Here is a 21533-nt window from a genome sequence, read left to right as displayed (position 1 = left end):
CTCTTTTATTTTATTAACTTTTTATTTTAAATATAATGATAGAGGGTGATTATATTATATTAGTCTTTTTTTTTTCAAAAGTTAAAATAACAAGGACAATTTAATTTGAAGAATACGATTCACATGGGAATGGGTTCATATAATACGATTCAAGAATGTCAATATTCCGGCCACATCACTTTAACATACTTAAACAAACGAGGAAATGAGAATAGTAGAATGAACAACCAAAGAGCATTATACTTCACAAAATTGCTCAACATTCAGAGCCGAAAAATAAAGTCATAAAGGTCGCAGAGCACATGATTCAAGATTTAATCTTAACAAAAAATGAACCCACATGCAACACGCTAAATTTCAAATTGCGGATCAGAATTTAAACACTGTACCGCTCGTTTCTTAGGAAGTATGCATTGAACCCTCAATTTTAAATGTGCAGTTCTCCCACAAAAGATAAAAACGTTCATGTGTCTTTCTTGCTTCCTTGAAATTTCTGGCTACATGTAGATATTCTATTAAAATTTTAAACTACATGTAGACATTCATGCGTCTATCTTGCTTCCTTGAAATTTCTGGCTACATGTAGATATTCTATTAAAATTTTAACATGTTTACAAACCCGTGCATAATTACAGTCATGGAGCTTATCCAAGAGTTTAGGTTAGATGATAATGTAGACAAATCGAGATGTTAATATTATACATTTTCATCGAGAATTATGTACTTCATCTACATTGACCAATAGTTTTTGCACCACTTTCTTTCTGTATCCATTAATCCCAGCTCATGAATTGGACACTCTTTCCTATTTTCACTACAGACAAAAATTTTCCCAGGAATTTCCTTTTTCTCTTTCCTGGAAACTTCTTTGACTTCCAGGTGAGAAATAAAAGTGCTTAGCATTACATTTAATGATGAAAACACTCTCAACAATCAAAAAGAGGATTTCTTTTTTGCCTTTCTAAGGGGCTGGGCGGGAGGTTTCAAGGAAATTTCTATATGTTGGGTTTGAAAGCAGAAGAGTTGTTTGTGTGCACAGTGACAAAATAGTTTATGAGGTCAACCATAGCGTGTATCCTGATGCTGTCTTTCACCTAAAAGAGAAAAGAAATTAATGCAAGCTGCCCAAACTGGAAGGTAAACACTTTGATGACCACCTCTAACCACTGATATATACAAGCTGCCATCGTTTGATCCTTGTTGAATGGCATCAACCCTATTGAGGCAAATGGGTGTATCACCCATTCCTAGTGCATTCATTTCAATGGCATTCCTCTTTGTACCACTTGGTTCCATCAAAATATTGTGGAGCCATGCATTCCATGAGTCCATCCCAACAAATGTCTCCCACGAAAATCTTTGAACTAGGCTTCTTCTGTCCTGCTGTTTCTGGTAAACAATACATTGGTATATGGCATAAGAATATTACCAAGCCTACAATTGTGTGGAGGCAAACCAAGAGAAACCACTTAAGTCACAGACTCTTTGGCAACTCTTTAACATTTGGCAACAATGGCAATTTACAGCTTGTAGACGAGAATCAACTCACTACCACCAATGTCTCTGCCATATCCAATAATTCATTTGCAGAGCTCCTAGACAGTGGAAACTTGGTCCAGAGTATCACTAAGGATATTTTGTGGGAAAGATTTAATTATCCTTGTGATAGTTTCCTTCTGGGAATGATGGCAGGGGTGAACACCAAAACCGGAGTAGAATGCTTCTCAACTTCGTGGAAAAGTGAAGATGATCCATCACCTGGAGAATTTGATACTGGAATTGCACCACAGGTACCAGTCCAAGCTGTCACTTGGAAGCGATGGTACAGATCCAGATTCATTGATGAAACAGATATGGTCACAGCACCCAGAGGATCTCTGAAGAATTCAGATTGGGAAGGAAGCAAGGAACAATGGATGGTTGTTGGGAGATGTCAAAGAGTGCCATTGACCTCTATGGAGCCTGTGGACCTTTTGGGGATTGCAATGAATCTAAATCTCCAATTTGTAGGTGTTTGAACAGCTTTATACCAAAGTCACAGGAGGAATGGAACAAGAGAAATTGGACAGGTCGGTGTGTTAAGGCAAACTGAGCAATTTTATGAAAGGAACATGAACAGTATATCACAGATATGGGGAAGAAGAGAAGATAGATTTTGGGAGAGGGAATCAAAGGCAAGGAGTGCCTGTGACCTCTATGGAGTCTAGACCTTTTGGGGTTTATAATGAATTTGAGTTTCCCATTTGTATGTGTTTGAAAGGTTTCATACCAAAATCACAGGAGGAAATGAACAAGGGAAATTGACAGGTGGGTAGGTGAAGCAAACTGAGCTATTTTGTGAGAAGAACATGAACAGAGGATTGCAGATATGGTAAGGAAGAAAAGATGAATTTTGGAAGATGGATGGGCGAAGCTGCCAGATTATTCTGTATATGTAAGCAATCTGTATGCAGAAGAATGCCAACATAGGTGCTCGAGTAACTGTTCTTGCATGGCTTATACATATGTAAGCACAATGGGATGCATGATTTGGAGTGGAGATCTTGTAGATATTCAAGAGTATCCCTTCAGTGAGGACGATTTTTTTGTCTGCCTTGTATATTCAGAACTAGGTGATTATTAGTTATTTTGCACTTCTCCAATGTAGACGGGCAAACTAACTATTTGGACCAAGAAAATTTAAATTTTTATTTGCCCTTTTTTATATTAGAAAAATCAGGTGAAGATAAGCACACACCAAAATTCATCTTCAGCCATGCAGCTATTCCTGTTATCATCATCTTGGGCGCAGCAGCGTATGGAGTATGGAGATGAAAAGATAAACAATGGGGTAAGAAAGAGAGCAAAAGTTCTCATTATTTGTGCCTCTACTGTTCTCTCTTTCTCCCTGGAGTGGCTCCCTATGAACAGATCAATACTAACTACTAGCAATAGTAACAAAAGTAGACCATTGAGAGAACTTTAACTGCAACGGAATTGAATGAGGATCAAGGAATTCAGTTCCTACTGAGGAATCATTCCTGTCAGTTGGAATGAGGATCAGAAAATAGGATCGAAGACATTCCTTTCATTTTTTTTACTCCTCTATTGTTCTTCTTATTGTTGTTGTTATTTACATCATGTGCACTGGGAGGTGAAGGGAGCCCTATGCCTGAAGGCTTTGGCAAGGTTTGAAAGCATTGAATATAGGTGAACTGATTCATAAGTTATTTTATGTGCTTAATTCTAAAAACCAGGGAGGATAAAGAAAACCCACGGTGAATTAAATTTGGCTGCTCTAATGGACCTTTCAAGCGACATCTTGCAAGGAAATTGCTGGCAAAACAACATAAAGAGCATGACTTGTCAGAGCTACCAATGTTTGATTTTGGCTGCATATTAGATGCCACCAATAACTTCAGCATGACAAACAAACTTGGGCAAACAGGATTTGGCCCAGTATATAAGCCAAGTATCTTAAAAATATGGAAGCGAAAAAATATAAACTAAAAAATGGTAGAAATGCAAGCACAAGTAAATTTGGAGACTTCATTTTTTGGTAGGGAAAGCTGCAAGATGGAAAATAAATAGCAGTCAAAAGGCTTTCAAGAAGCTCAAGACAAGGCATAGAAGAGTTCAAGAATGAGATAATACTGATACCCAAACTCCAGCATAGGAGTCTCTTGAAGCTCTTGGGATGCTCAATTGAAGGCGAAGAAAAGTTGCTAACTTAAGAGTACATGTCCAACCAAAGTCTTGATACTTTTCTCCTCCATTCTCACTTGATTTATTTTTATAGTTCTGGTTCTACTACTTCAGGATTAATCTTCTGTCTTTGAAAATATTTTTGACCCGAAACGTGGATCACTGATCATCACTTTTAAATAAGGCACTCTAAGTTTGCATCCATGCTAGATCTTTCTTATCATCATCTAAAAATTTTTTATGTAAAAATTTTTTATGTACTCTAAACTGACTTGTGCTCATATTAACATTTGATGCACTAGATCCAACCAAAAGAAAGCAACTGGATTGAGCTAAACGCTTCATCATTAGTCAGGGTATTGCTAGAGGACTTCTTTACCTCCATTGCGATTCTTGTTTGAGGGTTATTCATAGAGATTTAAGGCCGGAAACATTCTCCTAGACAGATTTGAACCCCAAAATTTCAGACTTTGGGTTGCCACAAACAATCAGAGAGACTCAAGATCTAGGGTCTAGCAAATACTCAGAGGGTTGTTGGAAAAATATAAGTATTCTTTCTCCTTTCAAACAGATTAAAGTACAAGAACAACTAATCATGTTAAAGAAATTTCTTCTGCCCACAGGCCCCCCACTCCTCCCCCAAGCTTTAATGAGTTTGGGAATCATTTGAGGACAGTTTGAAATAGCGCATTTCACAACAAAGGGCAGTGCTTTCCTTCATCATGCAAGAAAATCAATCCTACTTATTCAGGTCTCTGAAAACAGTTTTTTATTTGAAATATAAGATAACAGAATATATTCAATCATTCCTCACAAAGTCCAAAACCAATAACTGGAATGTTAAATTTACGCAAAATTCAAGTCCTAATCATTAATATATTCCACCCAAATGCAGTGGCTACATGTCTCCAGAGTATGCAATTGGAGGGATTTTTTCTGAGAAATCTGATGTGATCAGCTTTGGGGTCTTGCTGTTAGAGAATGTTAGCAGCAGGAAGAACACCACGTTCCATTATCATGAAAAATACCAAACCCCTCTTGGCGACGTAAGTGATCAATCTCACCTCAGTGTGCATCTCCCAAGCAAATCACTCATATGGCCTTTTAAATTCATACTGAAAATTGCAATATGGTTTCAGGTATGGCACTTTTGGGACAAATGTAAGGGACTAGAGTTCACGGATCTAGCAATTGCAGATTCATGCTCCCCATCAGAAGTGATGAGGTGCATTCATGTTTGACTTCTGTGTGTTCAGGACCATCCTGCAGAGAGGCCAACCATGCCAGATGTGGCTCTCATGCTGAGCACTGACACAGAACTTCCAAACCCAAGACAGCCTACATTTACATTCCAAAGCAATTTGCACAACAATCATCAATCAGAATGTTCTATAAATGAGGTGACAGTGACAATGATCCAAGGGTGATGATGACTGGCTACAAAGCTACAGCATAATTTATAAAAAAAAATGAACAGTTTGTCTAAAAAGATCAATTTAGGGATACAACCAATTCTTGCTGGTCAAGTGCTAGTGCCCAAATGTGAATGTGGAGCTTTTAGGTTTTGTATGAAATTTGATAATTTGGATCTAGGAAAAAGAAAATCTTTTTCATATTTGGTGTGCTAATTCATTTCTTTCCGTGATGGATTTTGTGGTATAAAAATGCACTGACATTTCCGAAGGCCGAAAAGACTATGCAGCTCTCAGAACACCAAGAAAATTCAAAAACAGTTTTCAGAAAAAAGACACTTAATTCTTTTTTTTTTTAAATGTGCTTTCTTGCACAAAATAATTATTCAAGGGATATTTTTCGCACAATTGATTAATCAACGAAAGCAACTCCTCACTAATGGGTTGTTGAGGTGTTATTGTAGTCCTAATGTTACCTAGAACAAATTTAAGGAACCTTCATGGGATATTAGAAGGGCCTAGAGAAAATTCTCAGAAATGCTTTTATTAAATAAATTTCATGTCACAGTGCCTCGTATTTTGTTCCACAGTGCTTATGTCTAGCAAGTGCTAGCCATAGGGCTTCTATAAATAGTGTAAGCTACAATTGTAGAGTGTGGGAAAGAGAACCTTGGTGTAATTCGGATTTAGGTGAGACTCTTGTATACCTTACAAATGAAACAAGGTACGCTGATTGAAACTCATGCTGATAAGTTAAATAAAATAGTAATGGATCTTGCCGATATTTATGTTATGACTGATGATGAGGATCAAACCCTAATACTATTATGTTCTTTGCCTAAATATTATAAGCACCTGGTTCAAACATTGTTGCATGGTAAATCAACCATAAGCATGGAGGAAGTTAAGGCATCATTGAGTTCATCAGGAAGATAAAGAGTGGAGATGTGATGAATAGGATGTTGAAAGATTGGTGGTTAGGGGCAGGTCGAAGCAGAAGGCAGTACGCATAGATCTCATTTGAAGTTAGCAGCAGCCAAAATAAAAAAGAGAAATGCTTTTGAGTGTGGCGAAAAAGGGGTACTATCAAAGGGATTGCCCAAAGAGGACTAGGAAGTTAGACAAAGCTAAGACTAATAAACAAAAGGAAGTAGCAACAGTTGCAGAAGACAGCTCAGATTTCTCAGATGGAGTAGATTTCTTTGCTATATCTGTTAGCAATTCCAACAGAGATCGGGCTCTTGACTCAAGATGTTCTTATCACATGTGTCTGCGCAAGAACTGGTTTACCACTTATCAAAAATAGATAGAGGTAAGGTTCTCATGGGAAACAATCATGCTTGTACCTTTATTGCGATAGGTACAGTCATGGTCTTAAATTTCCATGAAATTGTCAAAATTTTTGTTGAAATTTCCGATTTTCATCGCCCTCAAAATAGAAATGACAGTTGATTTCCATTTTATATAATTTCCATCGAAATTTCAAAGAATCATCCAAAAGTTATTGGAAACTCAAAATTTTAGTGAAACTTGTTGAAATTTTAACTATAGAACAAAACTTCCTCAGAATTTAAATGAGAGATTTAGTAGCGAAGCGAAATTTCTCTCTTAATTTTTTTTTTTTTTTTATCAAACAAAAAGATTATTACAATGGCTTTGGAAATTATATGAAAAAGTAAACTTAGAACAAAATTTTTTATCTAACCATTCATGTCTAAATTATAATTATTTGTATAATAAATAATATTTAAATGATTTAGGAATTTAATTTGTATTAACCGAATATGTTTAATGCACATTATCTTACAAATATGTTTGATACACAAATTATATTACGACTTTTACACCTCATACGCAACATACATGTATTGAACTTGCAATATATTGGTACTAAAACTTATATTATTACATCTATTAACCATTTCTGAAGTTTCATAAAAAAATCCATGCTTTACTACTGATTTCGATTATTTTTTCAAATTGAAATCAAAATTGACATTGAAATCTAAATTTTCATCGAAATTTTTGTACTTTTGGAGTTTTGAAATATGAGTTGAAATCAAAATTTAAGAACTTGGGTACTGTGCAAATTAAGATGTTTGATAGGGTGGGTTGTATGAACAATGAGAGATGTTCGGCATGTTCCAGGTTTGAGGAAGAGTCTGATTTCTTTGGGCGTTTTGAACTCTCTGGGCTGTGACACTAGGATTTGAGGTGGAATTCTGTGCGTCTCTCATGGTGCACTTGTTGTTATGAGAGGAGTAAAGCAGAATGGAGTTGATGTGCTATAGCCTATAGGGTAATACTCATACAAGACGTACTGCTGCTGTCATATCATCAGACAAAGAATTTGAAACCACCGTGCTCTGGCAGATGCGTTTGGGCCATATGAATGAGATTGGTTTGACATTGTTTAGTAAGCGAGGTTTGCTATGTGGGCAGAAGACAAGGAAGCTGGATTTTTATGAGTCTTTTTTTTTTCAAGAAATAGAAGCGGACAAGATTCAATACAACTATGCATCGGACCAGGGGGATTGTGGATTATATTCATTATGATCTTTGGGACCATCTCAAATTGCTTCAAAGGTTGGTAGTAGATACATGTTGACTTTTATGGATTATACTCATTATGATCTTTGGGGTCCATCTCACATTGCATCGAAAGGTGGTAGTGGATGTTGACTTTCATTAATGACTTCTCTAAATGAGTTTGGATGCGCACTTTAAAGAGCAAGGATGAGGTTTTTGGCAGGTTCAAGGAATGGAAGACTAAAATTGAGAAGCAGAGTGGTAAATCCATTGAGACCTTGAGAATTCACAATGGGCTGGAATTCTTTAATGAAGAATTCACAGGTTCTGCTACGAAAATGGGATTGTGAGGCACTAAAAACCACCACAGAAAAATGGAGTCATAGAACAGATGAATAGAACATTGCTCAAAAGGGAAAGGTGTATGATTTTTAATAGCGGGTTGACTGTTGACCAAGGATTTTTGGGCTAAAGCTGTAAAGACAGCTGCATACTTGGTTAACCAGTTGTCATCATCAAGTATCCAGTGTAAGACTCCTATGGAGGTGTGCTTAGGCAAACTTGCTGACTATTCAAATTTGAGAATTTTTGGATGTATTGTGTATGCTCATGTCAATAATGGGAAGTTAGGGCCAAGAGCGGCAAAATGCAAATTCCTAGGCCATGTAGATAGGTAATTACGGTTGTGGGATAATCAGAATTCCAGGTTTATTATTAGTTGGGATGTTACTTTCCATGAGTTTGCTATGTTATCCAAAAAGGAGCATCTTGATCATGACCAGAGTGTTAAGAAGCAGGTGGAGCTGCAAGTTGAATTGGGTTCCAATTCCAATAGATCTAGGGCTCAAGCAGGCACTCCAAATAAGCCCAGGTATTTAGAGGAACATGATTCAGATCAGGAGGATGTTGTTCCAGAGGAGCAGATAAATGATTAGCAGTTAACATGAGACCCAAAGAAATGACAAACAAAGGTAACACAAAGGTTTGATCAAGTTGATTTAGTTGGTTTTGCATCAAGTGTGGTGAGTGACATTGATGGAGAAGAACCACGAACATATCATGAAGCCATGTCTAGTATTAAATAAGCACAGTGGTTTGTGGCCATGAGTGAAGAGCTTGAGTCACTTCACAAGAATCATACTTGGGAACTAGCTAAACCACCAAAAGACTAGAAAATTGTAGGTTGCAAATGGGTTTTCAAGAAGAAAAAGGGAGTTCCAGGAGTGGAGGATATGAGATTCAAAGCACAGTAGGTGCCAAATGGTTTTACACTGCAAGGAATTGAATTTTCATGAAGTATTTTAGCCAGTTGTAAAACATACCTCCATTCGTGTATTACTTGCTATAGTTGTTGCTTATGACTTAGAGTTGGGAGCAGTTAGATGTCAACAACCTTACTGTATGATGAGTATAGTGAACATATTTATATGTATCAACCTAGCAATTTGCTATTTATGGGAAAGAACACCATGTGTTCTTGTTGAAAAACTCATCATATGGATTAAAGTAGTCATCCTCACAATGGTACAAGATAACATGTAGATCGCCTCTAAAAACATGTCTGAGATCAACAAGATAAAAGCTTAGTTAAGCCTCGAGTTTGATATGAAAGATCTAGGTGCAACAAAGAAAATTTTAGGAATGGAAATCATTAGAAACATAAGTTCTAGGACATTATTTCTATCATAAAGCAACTATGTTGTGAAGGTGCTAGAGCATTTTAGGATGAGCCAATCTGAACTGGTTAGTACTCCTTTGGCTACACATCTTAAAATTTCAACGGTTCTATCACATACTACTAAGGAGGAGGAGAGGTATATGTAAGGAGTTCTGCTAGTGTTGTTGGTTCTCTTATGTATGTTATGATTTGCTCTAGCCAGGTTGTTAGTGTAGTGAGCAAATATAAGCATTGTCCTAGGAAGAAGCATTGGGAAGCAGTTGTCGACACGGGATTCTAGTCTAGGGGTGTGCCGGCGAATGGAATGTGTGCATGGCGCCGCCCCCCCCGCCCCTCCAAACAAAGAAAGTTAGATAAGTGGATAAGACTCGAAGAAAATACAAAGATTGAAAATGCGGAGTCGCCACCTTTATTATTATTATTTTTAATTTTTTAGGAAAATCCCTAAGAGATCTACAATACAGAGAACAAGGGTTCTAAAGTACACTTGTGTATAGGGAAGGTGATGGACCAACCATTCTAAGGGAGATCAGTCTACCAGCATCCTTATCGACACCTATTCTAAGAACAATTACCGTTGTGTGTGTATGTGTGTCATAACTAGAGATGAAAAAAATAAATAAATAAAAAAAGAGGAAGATCCCCCTTTTTAGTCATCTAGTGAAACACCACTGTCCAAAAGGCCAAACAACAAAGTTGGAAACCCTAACATGCTCTTGTTAAAGAAGGGGAATTGGCCTCAAGTAACCCTAAATTTTGAAAGCATAAAATTAAAAGAGGAAATGATGGAAAGCGTTTTGATTGATAGCCATGAACAAACTCAAAGATGACTCTTTCCTTTGGAAATTAGGATTAGGGGGGAAATCAACATTAAAATACCTTAAACTCAATCAAGGGCTGGATAAGAAGCATGGGATATAAGAGAGAGGATAAATACATTAGCACGAGAGACTAAGATTAGATTAGCAAGTTGGAATATAGGGACTCTTATAGGAAAAAGCATGGAATTGTGGAAATAATGTTTAGGAGGAAAATTAACTTAATCTGCCTTCTAGAGACGAAATGGGTGGAGAGAGAAAGCTAGAGAAATTGAAAAATCAAGATTTAAAATTCGGTACACTAGTAAAGAGAAACATAAAAATGGGATGGGTATTATTATAGACGAAGGCCTAAAAGATAATGTAGTAGATGTTAAAAGAATACGAAATAGGATCATTAAAATCAGGATAGCTTTAGGCTTGGAGATGGTGAAAATTATTAGTGTGCATGCTCCCCAAATAGGCTTACCAGAAAATCTTAAAAGACAATTTTGGGAAGATATGGATAGTATTTTACAGGAGATGCCAATGTCTGAAAATACATTTATAAGAGCTAATTTGAATGGTCGCATTGAAAATGATAATATAGGATATAAGAGGATGCATGGAGGCTATGGATATAAAGATAAAAATGAGGCCGGTGATACAATCTTAGATTTTGCCACATCTTACAATTTGGTTATATTGAATACTTACATTATAAAAAGAGAACAACGCTTAATAACCTTCAAAGTAGGTATAATAAAATCCAAATAGATTTCTTCTTAACTAAGAACGGGAATCATCTATCTTGTAAAGATTGTAAAGTTATTCCAAGTGAAAGTTAGGATATACAACATAGGGTCTTAGTATTAGATACACATATTAAAAAATGGAAAAGGAGTAGCATAAATCAACGCAAGAGAACTAGATGATGAAACTTGAAGGGAGAAAATATAGTAAAATTTAAGATAAATTGAACAACGAGTGTGATAGAACAATAGGGGATAAGATTGATGCAAATACTGTTTGGAATAGAATGGAAAATTCAATTGTAAAGATAGCAAAAGAGGTTTTAGGTGAGTCAAAAGGAAGATAATTGGGTAGTAAAGAAAGTTGGTGATGGGATCAAGAAATCCAAAAAGCCGTTAAGATAAAGAAAAATTGGTACAAAATATGGCAAAATTGTAGAAATTTTGAAAATCTTGAAAAATATAATGAAGCAAGAAAAAAAAATGCAAAAAAGACTATTAGTGAAGCTAAACATAGAGCTTATGATACATTATATACTAACCTAAATACAAAAGGAGAAAGAGACATTTATAAACTTACTAGAACTAGAGAAAGGATATAAAGATTTAGGTGATGTAAAATGCATAAAGGACGATAATGATAATATCTTAATTAGAGAAGAAAACATAAAAGAGAGGAGGAGACACTTTGATACTTTGATAAGTTGTTTAATGAAAACCAAAATGAAATATTGAACTTGGAAGTGACAAATAAGGAAAAGACTAAAAATAAAAAATTTATTCGCAAAATAGAGTTCTTGAAGTTAAGATGGCATTAAAAAATATGAAAAGTGGGGAATCTATAGGACTAAAAAAAATACCGATTGAAGTTTGGAAATGTTTAGGGGATAAAGGAATTATTTGGTTACTAATCCATTCAACACTATCATAAAAACCGAGAAAATGCCAAAAGAATGAAGGAAAAGTACGTTAGTACCTTTGTACAAAAACAAAGGTGATATTCAAATTTGAAATAATTATCATGGAATTAAGATTATGAGTCACACGATGAAATTATGGGAGAAGATAATTGAACATAAAATAAAATTAGAAACAAAGATTTCAGAAAATCAATTTGGTTTTATGCCTACGAGATCAACAACAAAAGTTATTTATCTTTTAAGAAGTTTAATGGAAAAGTTTAGGGAAAAGAAGAGGGATTTGCTTATGGTTTTTATTGACCTAGAGAAAGCTTACGATTGAGTATCTAGGAAAGTTCTTTGGTGGGTCTTAGAAAAGAAGGAAGTTTGCAGTAGATGTACAAAGGTCATTAAGGATATATAAGATAGAATAGTGACTAAAGTTAGGATTATACGAGACGAATCTAGAGATTTTCCAATCACAATAGGCGTACATCAAGGTTTTACTTTGATTCCTTATCTTTTTACTTTAGTAATTGATGAAGTAACTAAAAATATCCAAAATGAGATCCCTTGGTGTATGTTATTTGTAGATGATATCGTGTTGATTGATGATAATAGGAGCGGAGTGGAATCTAAGCTAGAACTTTGGAGAGTCATATTAGAGTCTAAAGGGTTTAGGATAAGTAGGAATAAGACAGAATATATGAAATGTAATTTCAGTAATGTAAGGAGTAGCAATAGAGAGAAGATTAAACTTGATAATCAAGAGATTAATAGCATTGACAGATTTAGATATCTTATACCTATTATGCAAGCTAAAGGGAAATTGAAGAAGATGTAGTACATAGAATTAAAACAGGCTAGGTAAAATGGAGGATTGTGTTAGGTATGTTATGTGATCCATAGTAGTCAAAGGCGCAAGGCGCACCGAGGCACAAAGGGTACTTGGAGCTAGGGCGCGAGGCGAAGGCGCACACCTCGCGAAGGTTAGGCTCACAATTACTAAAATTGTGTACAAAGCCTATTTGGTGGGTAATTGATATATGAACACATCGATAGTAATATTAGAATTTAAATGTCAAAATATTCATTACCAAAATTGGAAATTTAATGAAATTGCCAAGCCGAATGCCCAAAAGCATCAATATAGTTCAACATAAAAAATAAAAATAAAAAGACTACAATAAAATATTTCAAAGTCTAAAATCTAAAAATCCTCCTCAATAATCAGCCATCACTCATCATCAACAAAGTTTTCCAAGATATCATCATCTTCCTCTTCATCACCAGAATTTTCTTCTCCAACATCTTTTTCCTCTTCTGTCTCCATTGCACTATCCACTTGGATCTCATCCTCATCTACAAGTTCCAACACTGTAATCCAGCCCCTAGCAATGCTAGATGAAGCTCTTCCCCTAGAAGATGATGAAATATTTGCACTTATTCTCGATCTAGTGTGATGCAAGGGGTTATTCACTCCAGCAGCTCTGGCAACAAAACCCCAAGTCAAAAGATCATATTCAAAAACAAGTTCATCATCCTCATCGGAATCGCCATCCATCCTACTAATCAAGCACTCATTACTATTATCAATGTCCTTTAGAAGGATGAGATCAATGGTGTCATGCTTGTTGTATCGACGCCACAAAGTTCGATTATATTTCACAAATACCAAATCATTCAAGCGTTGATGGCCTAGCCGATTTCTCCTTTTTCTATGAAGCTGCAAGAAGTTTAAAGTAATATAGTAAATAATGATTCTAAAAAGTAGTAGACTGGTAATTCATGTTCTTTAATCCACAATATACTAATGACTTACATGTTGGAATATGCTCCAATTTCTTTCACAACCAGTAACACTACAAGTGAGGCTAAGGACTTTCACAACAAACTTTTGCAAGTTTGGAGTCGATGATTCAAATGATATCCACCATTGCGCTGTTATAAAATAAATTTTAAATGAATACCTACTAGCTAAATAGCAAAAAAAAAAAATTAAATAGAGAGAGGTAGTAAAAATGCCACTTCACCCTGTGCTTTTATCTTCCTTTGTTTCACTGCCAAATCAATTCCAAAGGGGCCACTAGCACTAGTTTAATTTTCCAACTCTTGTAAAACTTTATCTTGCACTTCAAGGGTTGGCACCAACCTTGTAATACATTAGTGCAAACCCGTCATGATTTCTTCATCTTGCGAAATGTGGGGGTTTGAAATTATATATTTCAGGTTCAAGTAGTGTGCAACTGTATGCAAAGGTTGATGAAGTTGGCATCCCCAACTCGTATCAATAATTTCAAATGCCTCCTTGAATTTATCCTCCCTCTCACCAAAAGCCTTAGCTATGGCTTCCTTAGCCCTATCCATTGCTTCATAAATATATCCCATTGCAGGTTTCTTTTCCCCATCAACCAAACAAAGTACACAGACAAGTGGGCCTATCAATTTAAGAGCATAGACGATGGTACTCCAAAAGGCAGGTATCAAAATAATACTAGCTGCTCTTTTGCCAGCTGCCTCCTTTGCCCATTTGGTAGTATTCCAATCTTTAGAAGTAAACACCTTCCTCAAGTTGTTCTTTTAAAGGTCGATCGGACGGAGACTGATGAAGGCAGTTGCAAATCTTGTAACTGCAAGCCTTCGTAATTCCTTTCCTCCAGTAAACTGTCTTATCAAGTCCACACCAACACGATTATAAATATAACCATTCAAAAATATTGCCCTTTTCAAAGTTGTATGAATTGAAGGCATCTTCCCAAAATCCTCTAATATTAAATCAAGGCAATGGGCAACACGCGGTGTCCAATATAAATGTGGCCTCTTTGCTTCCGACAATCTCCTTGTTCAAAAATCAAGGAGTGAAGCCATTAAAATATTAAAATAAACAATATATACACTATAGAATGTAGTTCTAGAAATAAGTTCTTACCTACTGCAACATAGTTTAAAGCATTATCAATTACTACTTGAATCACATTTGATTCTCCAATTTCCTCCACCATCTCATCAAGTAATTTGTACATTCTATCTGCATTCTTGACAATATTAGAAGTATCAATAAACTTGATGAACACTGATTCACTTGGAGAGTTCACTAAAACGTTTATTATGTCCTTATTAGCAATTGAATCTCTCCAACCATCAGACATAATCGAGCATCCATATTTTGCCCATTCCTCCTTATAGACCTTCATCAACTCTTTCGTTGGACTAACTTCCTGCTTTAGGAAATGAATTCTCACTTCATGATTGCTAAGCGGCTTTATTCCAGGACCATATTGTCCAATCGATTCAAATTCCACTACAAAGTCGTCCAAACATACAACAATAAATGGTATTCCAACATCATACATCCACCTACCAAAATTTGTCATTGCCTTTTGTCTTAATTCTTTCTTGCACGCCTCATTTTTTATGTATGCTTCATTATCCCTTCTTACCTAGCTTGAACCGCTTTCTTAGGATCAGAAGTAAAAAACAAATCTATAGACCCCTTTTGTTTTGGTTTATTCCAGGTGGGTTGGTATGAACTTTGACTTCCACTATCAAGCACTCTCTTGCCATGAGAATCAATTTCCTGAACTTCATCCTCTTCATCATAAGGATCTATGTCATCAAAGCCAAGCAATAACTCATTTTTCTCCTCTATATCTTTCTTCAACATATACTCCCTAATCTCCTCATGTACATGAGCAGGGCACTTAGAGCTTTCTTTTACATTTCGAAATCCTCTAACAATATGTCGTTTTGTCCGAAATATTCCTCCCTTTGTAGCTTTGCCACAAAAATTCCAAGTCAAATTATTTCTATTTTTTTGATCATCCAAATGTGCATACTTCCATGCAGGATCTTTCTTTGCAGAGCCAAAGTTTCCACTTCCAAAATCCATTTAAAAATTAAGGCCTATTACCCTAAACCAAAAAGCAATGTATAATATATTTCTGAAAAATGTATAGTCTGTATACTGCATATCCAAACAAATTACAAAACAACAGCTAAATTCAGTAAAAAATTCAATATATTAATTATAAACTTGCATTAAACTACATAATTAATTACATATAATATTATAAGATGAGGTAGCTGGCAGCAGGCAACAAAAGAATTGAAGAAGAATTGAAAATGAAAAAGAAGCGGAAGAAGAATCGAAGAAGAAGACGACGACTTACTAGTTTGAACTTCGAAGCAGCTTGACGACTCATGAAGGCTCGAACCCCAAAGACGAAGGGCTCCTGCTAGTTTGAAGGCTTGAAGATGAACTGAAAAAGGTCTCCTGCTAGTTTCATGCTGCTTCAAAGAGTCGAAGGCTCAAAAATGAAAGGCTACGGTAGTAGGGCTGGTTCAAGTCGAAAGCTGGATTGCTAGAAAAGAGCTAGGGCTCGTTCTAGCTACATTTTCTTTATTAATAGGTTCAAAAATTTCAAGGCGTGACTCACTACGCCTGGAGCATCAGTGCACTTTAGTGCGCCTACCTGTGCCTGTGCCTCTTAAAGGTCGCCTCGCATCAACAAGAATGAGGCGCTAGCCTCGTCACCCCACTGCGGGTCGCACCTAGGTGCGCGTTAACTACTATGGTATGATCGTAGAATGCCCTTAAAATTAAAAGAAAAGTTTTATAAGATGACTATAAAGCCAAATATGCTTTATGGTCCAGAATGTTGGCAACTAAAAAACATGTACAAAAAATAAAAGTTGCTAAGATGCGAATATTATGGTGGATTAGTGATTCAATATTAAAACATAAAGTAAGAAATGAGCCTACGTAATAATTTAGACATAACACCAGTTAAAAATAAGATAAGGGAAGGGCAGTTCAAATAGTTTGAGCATTTGAAACGCAAACCTAGTAAAGCACCTGTGAGAAGTAGTGAGTTAGTTATTGTGTCTAGCATGAAAAGAAGTAGGGGTAGGCCTAAAATAACTTGGAATAAGGTAGTGAGAAAGGATTTAACAGCCCTTAATCTAATAGAGGAAAAAGCTCTTGATCAGGCAAATTGGCAGAAAAGGATTCATGTAGCTAACTCCACCTAGTGAGACTTAAGACTCGTTGTTGTTGTATGAGATGCATGGGATCATTGATTGAGTTTTGGATTAATAGAGATTTGGTCTCAATTCCATGATTGAAGTTAGAAAGTTTAATGTTGATGGGATTGACAATCTCCTGATTGATATCAAGGTTTTATGAGGGTTGAAGTCAATCAATTAATAAGGAGGTAGTTGAAAAATCCTCTAAATGCTAATCAGGGTTTATAGTTGATTAAAATCAATCAATTAAGGAAAAGTTCTTGAAAATTCTCTTGATTGGCAATCAAGGTTTAGTAATGATTAGATTCAATCCTTAAATGAGATTTGAAAATCTCTTGATTATCGATCAAGATTTGATTAGAGTTAACCCTTAATGAGAGATTTAAAAATATCCTGATTGCCAATCAGGATTTGATTGAAGTCAACCCTTTAATGAATGATTTGAAAAGTCTCCTAATTGACAATCAAGGTTTAAATGATTGATCATATTCAACCCTTAAATGAGATTTGATTATCTCCTTTTTGTTAATTACGATTTTAATGACTGATTGGAATCAACCCTTAAATGGGAAATTTTGAAAATCTCCTAATTGCCAATAAGGATTTTAATGATCGATTGGAGTCAATGCTTAAATGAGGTTTGAAAATCTCTTTGATTTTCAATCAAGGTTTGCTTGAAGTCAACCCTTAATGAGAAATTTGAAAATCTTCTGATTGTCAATTAGGGTTTTAATAATTGATTGGAGTCAACCTTTAAATAAGTTTTGAAAAACTCCTAATTGTCAATCAAGGTTTGATTGAAGTCAACCCTCAATGGAGATTTGAAAATCTCTTGATTGTCAATCGGAGTTTTAATGATTGATTGGAGTCAACTCTTAATGAGGAAATTTTCCTGATTGTCAATCAGGATTTGATTGAAGCCAACCCTTAAGGAGAGATTTGAAAATCTCCTTATTGTCAATCAAGGTTTTAATAATTGAGTCTCCTTAATTGGGTAATCAGTCATATTAGAGATGTTTGAATTTCAAAAAATGAAAGTTTCTTTTGGAAGATGGATACTTGACAAAAACAGGGAGGCCTTTTGAAAATTTTACTAAATTCACCATCAGCCAGATAAAGAAACAATTGAAGGATTTTTTGAAAAAGGATATTTTGAATAAAAGGAAATTCCAAATTTTCCCTCAACGTCTCCGTCCTGTGGTGCATGCCTCAGTTACAATTCACCCATACAGGTTTAAGGTAGAGCGATTGTCCTTACCTAGGAATGAGAATGAAAAAGTCATCATACAGTGAGATCTTCTCTGTCGTCCCATCATAAGCCAGGTGAGGAGTCACAATGGACAAAAGTGGAGACACTAAAGAGAACTATCCGAACCTATCAGCCATCAACTCATTAAACCCAAACATGCAAACCTCGGCAAAATCTTCAACAGGTTAAACTAAACATGCAACGCAGGCACAAAAGGAGTACCTCAAATTACAACACGCAATATAATCATTTACTTGATGCGTGCTTACTATCATGATCAAGCATTAAATTAGACAAGCAAGAAGTTGAGAGCTCTTACATTATAATAGCATCAACCCCTTTTTATTCTGTTTTTTTTTTTTTTTTTTCACATCAAAATTCAATCATTTTTATTAATTTAAAAAGAAGAAATAAGAAAAGGCTGAAAAAACTCAAACCCTTATTAAGGTTAGAAGCAGGCAATAATGACTAACAAACTGTAATAAGCTTACCCACTCGGCTCACCGCCCGTTTTGCATATTAATTATTTCGACCCCGAGCCTTTGGAGGTCGACATCATCTTCTTGAACTCCTCAAAGTTGACGTTCCCATCACCGTCTGAATCAACGGACCTGATCATCTTCGAACATTCATCGGCCGTGTACCTCTCGCCCAAGCAGTTCAGCACGAGGCGCAGCTCCTCCGCCGAGATCTGCCCGTTCTTGTCCTTGTCGTACACATCGAACGCATCTCGGAGCTTGGAGGCTCCGCCGTCGGACTCCTCGGCCTGGTAAAACGCAGCGAACTCGTCAAAGCTGATGAAGCCGTCGCGGTCGGAGTCAACCTCCTCCATGACGCGGCTGATTTCCTCCTTTGAAGTGGCGGATCCTAGGGCGTTGAGGACGCCTGCAAGCTCGTCGGAAGAGATCTTGCCGTCGCCGTTGGCGTCGAAGCGGTTGAAAACACTCTTCATTTCATCCACGTTTAGGAGATGAATCGATGACTTAGACTTGCAGTTCGGGTCAGAGCTAGTGTTCGTCGACATCGCTCCGTTGCAGAGATCGAGCACGCGAATTGGCCTTGAGAGACAAAAATGGCGTCTTTTCTTGTAGATGAAGAAATTAAGATACAAAGAATCAAGAGCTATGATAGCTGAGTGCTGCCTTGCAGATCTCCGCTAATTTCGTTAAAAGGATGGTTGAAACGACCGATGTAAAAAGTCGTTGAAATTAATATATGTTGATTATAAGTAATAAATCCGTTAAAAATTACAAAAAATTTTTAATTATATTTAAAATAAATAATATTTTGAATACTTACTTTTATTATAGGATGTTATATCATTATTATTTTTAAAAATATTTAAAATACTAAATACTAATATTTTTTTAATTAATCATTTTATTAATAATTATTTTAATTATTTATCATTAAAATTTTAATATTTTGATTAAAAATTAATATAAAATTCTTATTTTTAATTAATAATAATCTTATTATTGATGTATACTTATAACATATTACTATCATATTAAACTATGATAAAATTAATATTATTAAATTCAAATTCAAATTTTTAATTTATATTTAAACATATGATTGTTATATTAATTCATGTTAAAACAATATTATTGATTAAATTAGTATTTTTTATTTTTAATATTAATTTAAATGAATTAAATTATGTTTCATTAATAATTAATATATTATAATACATTATCTTTTAATTGATTTTTTTAATTATAAAATAGTCACTAAATTTTCTTATATTTATAAAACTAACCTTGTCTATGAATAGTATCACTTATAAGTAGCAAAAAGTTATCTTAATTACTTCTCAAAATTTACTAAAATAATTATTAAAAAAGTGGTTCTAGAAAAACACTTTTTGTAATAAGTGTTTGTTGTTGTATATAAGTTAAATGTCATTATTTTGTAAAAGTACTTATTTTAAGTGATAAGTGTTATAAGCACATTTTCTAAGTGCTTCCAAATAGGGGCAAACTCCCCTAGGTTTTTTTTTTCACTTGGACTCCTCTCTCTCTCTCTCTCTCTCTCTCTCTCTCTCTCTCTCTCTCTCTCCTTTGTTTTCTTTCAATGTATGCTCTCCCCAATGCTTCCTTTCTCCTATTGTGTATCTGTTTATAGGCAAAACTAGGGCTAGACTATAAAGGCTTTAAAGACTCAAAATTCCTAGACTATCCCCGAGGGCAAGGAAAATTACTTCCTTGCACCCTCAAAGTGCTTGTGAGTACTTATGGGGCCATGTAGGCCCAAAATGAGCCCATTTAAGTTGGATGAAAACCTATTTTACTCTTAATGAGGCCCTAAGGGCCCTAAAACACAATTAAACAATCTAAAACCTATAGAGAGATGTCAAACCTCCCCTAAGTTTGCTAATCATTGTAAAAGGAATCCTTGGGTCAAAAATAGGTATTGACAATAGTTGAATGGATATGTAGGTATCTTAGAGGAACTACTAGTTATAGCTTGATTTATGACGAAGCAAAGACAATTGATGGTGTCATAAGATATTTAGATTTGGATTATACAGGTGACTTGGACAAGCGTAGGTCCTTCACAAGTTATGTTTTCACTTTCTCTTGGAAATACCGTCAGTTAGAAGGTGATTTTGCAAACAATAGTAGCCTTGTCGACAATAGAGGTAGAGTACATGGTTCTGGTGGAAGTAATGAAGGAAGATTTGTGGCTAAATAGCTTAGTCAGAAACATGGGAGTTAACAAGGATGGAAGCATAGTTTACTATGATGGTCAAAGTTTAACACAGTTGACCAAAAATCAAATGCACCACAATAGGACTAAGCACATAGTTGTCAAGTATTACTTTGTTCAAGAGTCCACCATCCAAGGTAAATTGAAAGTCGAGAAGATTAAGACAAAAGATAATCCAACAAGTATATTGACTAAGTTAGTTCCACCAATCGAATTTGAGCATTGCTTGGACTTAATTAACTTTTTCAGCTTGAGGTAAGCTCTTTGAAAGGGCATGGCAATGAAAAAGGAAAATTCAAGACAATGTGGAGACTTGTTAATGTGTATTGTATTTTGTTTCACATTTCTTATATTATGGTGTCTTGTATTTTGTCCCATATCACTTATGTATAACAAGTGCTAGCAATAAGACTTTTATAAATAGTGTAACCTACAAATCTATTGAGTGTGGGAAAGAGAACTTGGGTGTAATTGGGATCTGGTTTTGTAATATCTTATTGTTTATAGTGAATATTTTCTCAGTTGCCGCCTATGGATGTAGGTTCCACATCGAAGCCAAACTGCATTAATCATGTATTCTAGGTTTGTTTGTGTTTGCTGTCTTTGTTTATTATTCTCTATTAAATTTAGCGATCTAGTCATAGCATTTCAATTGGTTCAATTTTTTACATTATGGTGATTTATTGGTGACTTAATTATTTCTTATGATGATGGATGAAAGTTGTTGTGATAAAGACATCATCATGACATTTGAAAGATGGAGTATTTTGAAAAATTCTATTGAATAATTGATGAG

At 35.4% G+C, this 21533-nt stretch overlaps 1 protein-coding gene across 3 annotated transcripts in view; it reads right to left on the bottom strand.

Annotated features, from left to right (window-relative positions):
- The window catches only part of LOC131152612 (calcium-binding allergen Ole e 8-like), a 29645-nt gene extending 10405 nt beyond the window's left edge, over positions 1-19240 (bottom strand). For 2 of the 3 annotated variants that reach the window (XM_058104360.1, XM_058104359.1), the window contains exon 1: positions 18517-19223. In XM_058104360.1, coding sequence (XP_057960343.1) covers positions 18549-19049 — 501 coding nt within the window. In that variant the 5' untranslated portion in view covers positions 19050-19223 and the 3' untranslated portion in view covers positions 18517-18548. Of the gene's footprint in view, positions 1-18516 lie in introns of all 3 variants that reach the window. The other variant, XM_058104358.1, reaches the window with a different exon arrangement.
- Between the last annotated feature and the right edge of the window lie 2293 nt (positions 19241-21533).

Source organism: Malania oleifera, chromosome 4 (assembly GCF_029873635.1).
Source record: "Malania oleifera isolate guangnan ecotype guangnan chromosome 4, ASM2987363v1, whole genome shotgun sequence".
Lineage (NCBI taxonomy): Eukaryota > Viridiplantae > Streptophyta > Magnoliopsida > Santalales > Ximeniaceae > Malania > Malania oleifera.
This window is presented reverse-complemented; position numbering and strand designations above follow the sequence as displayed.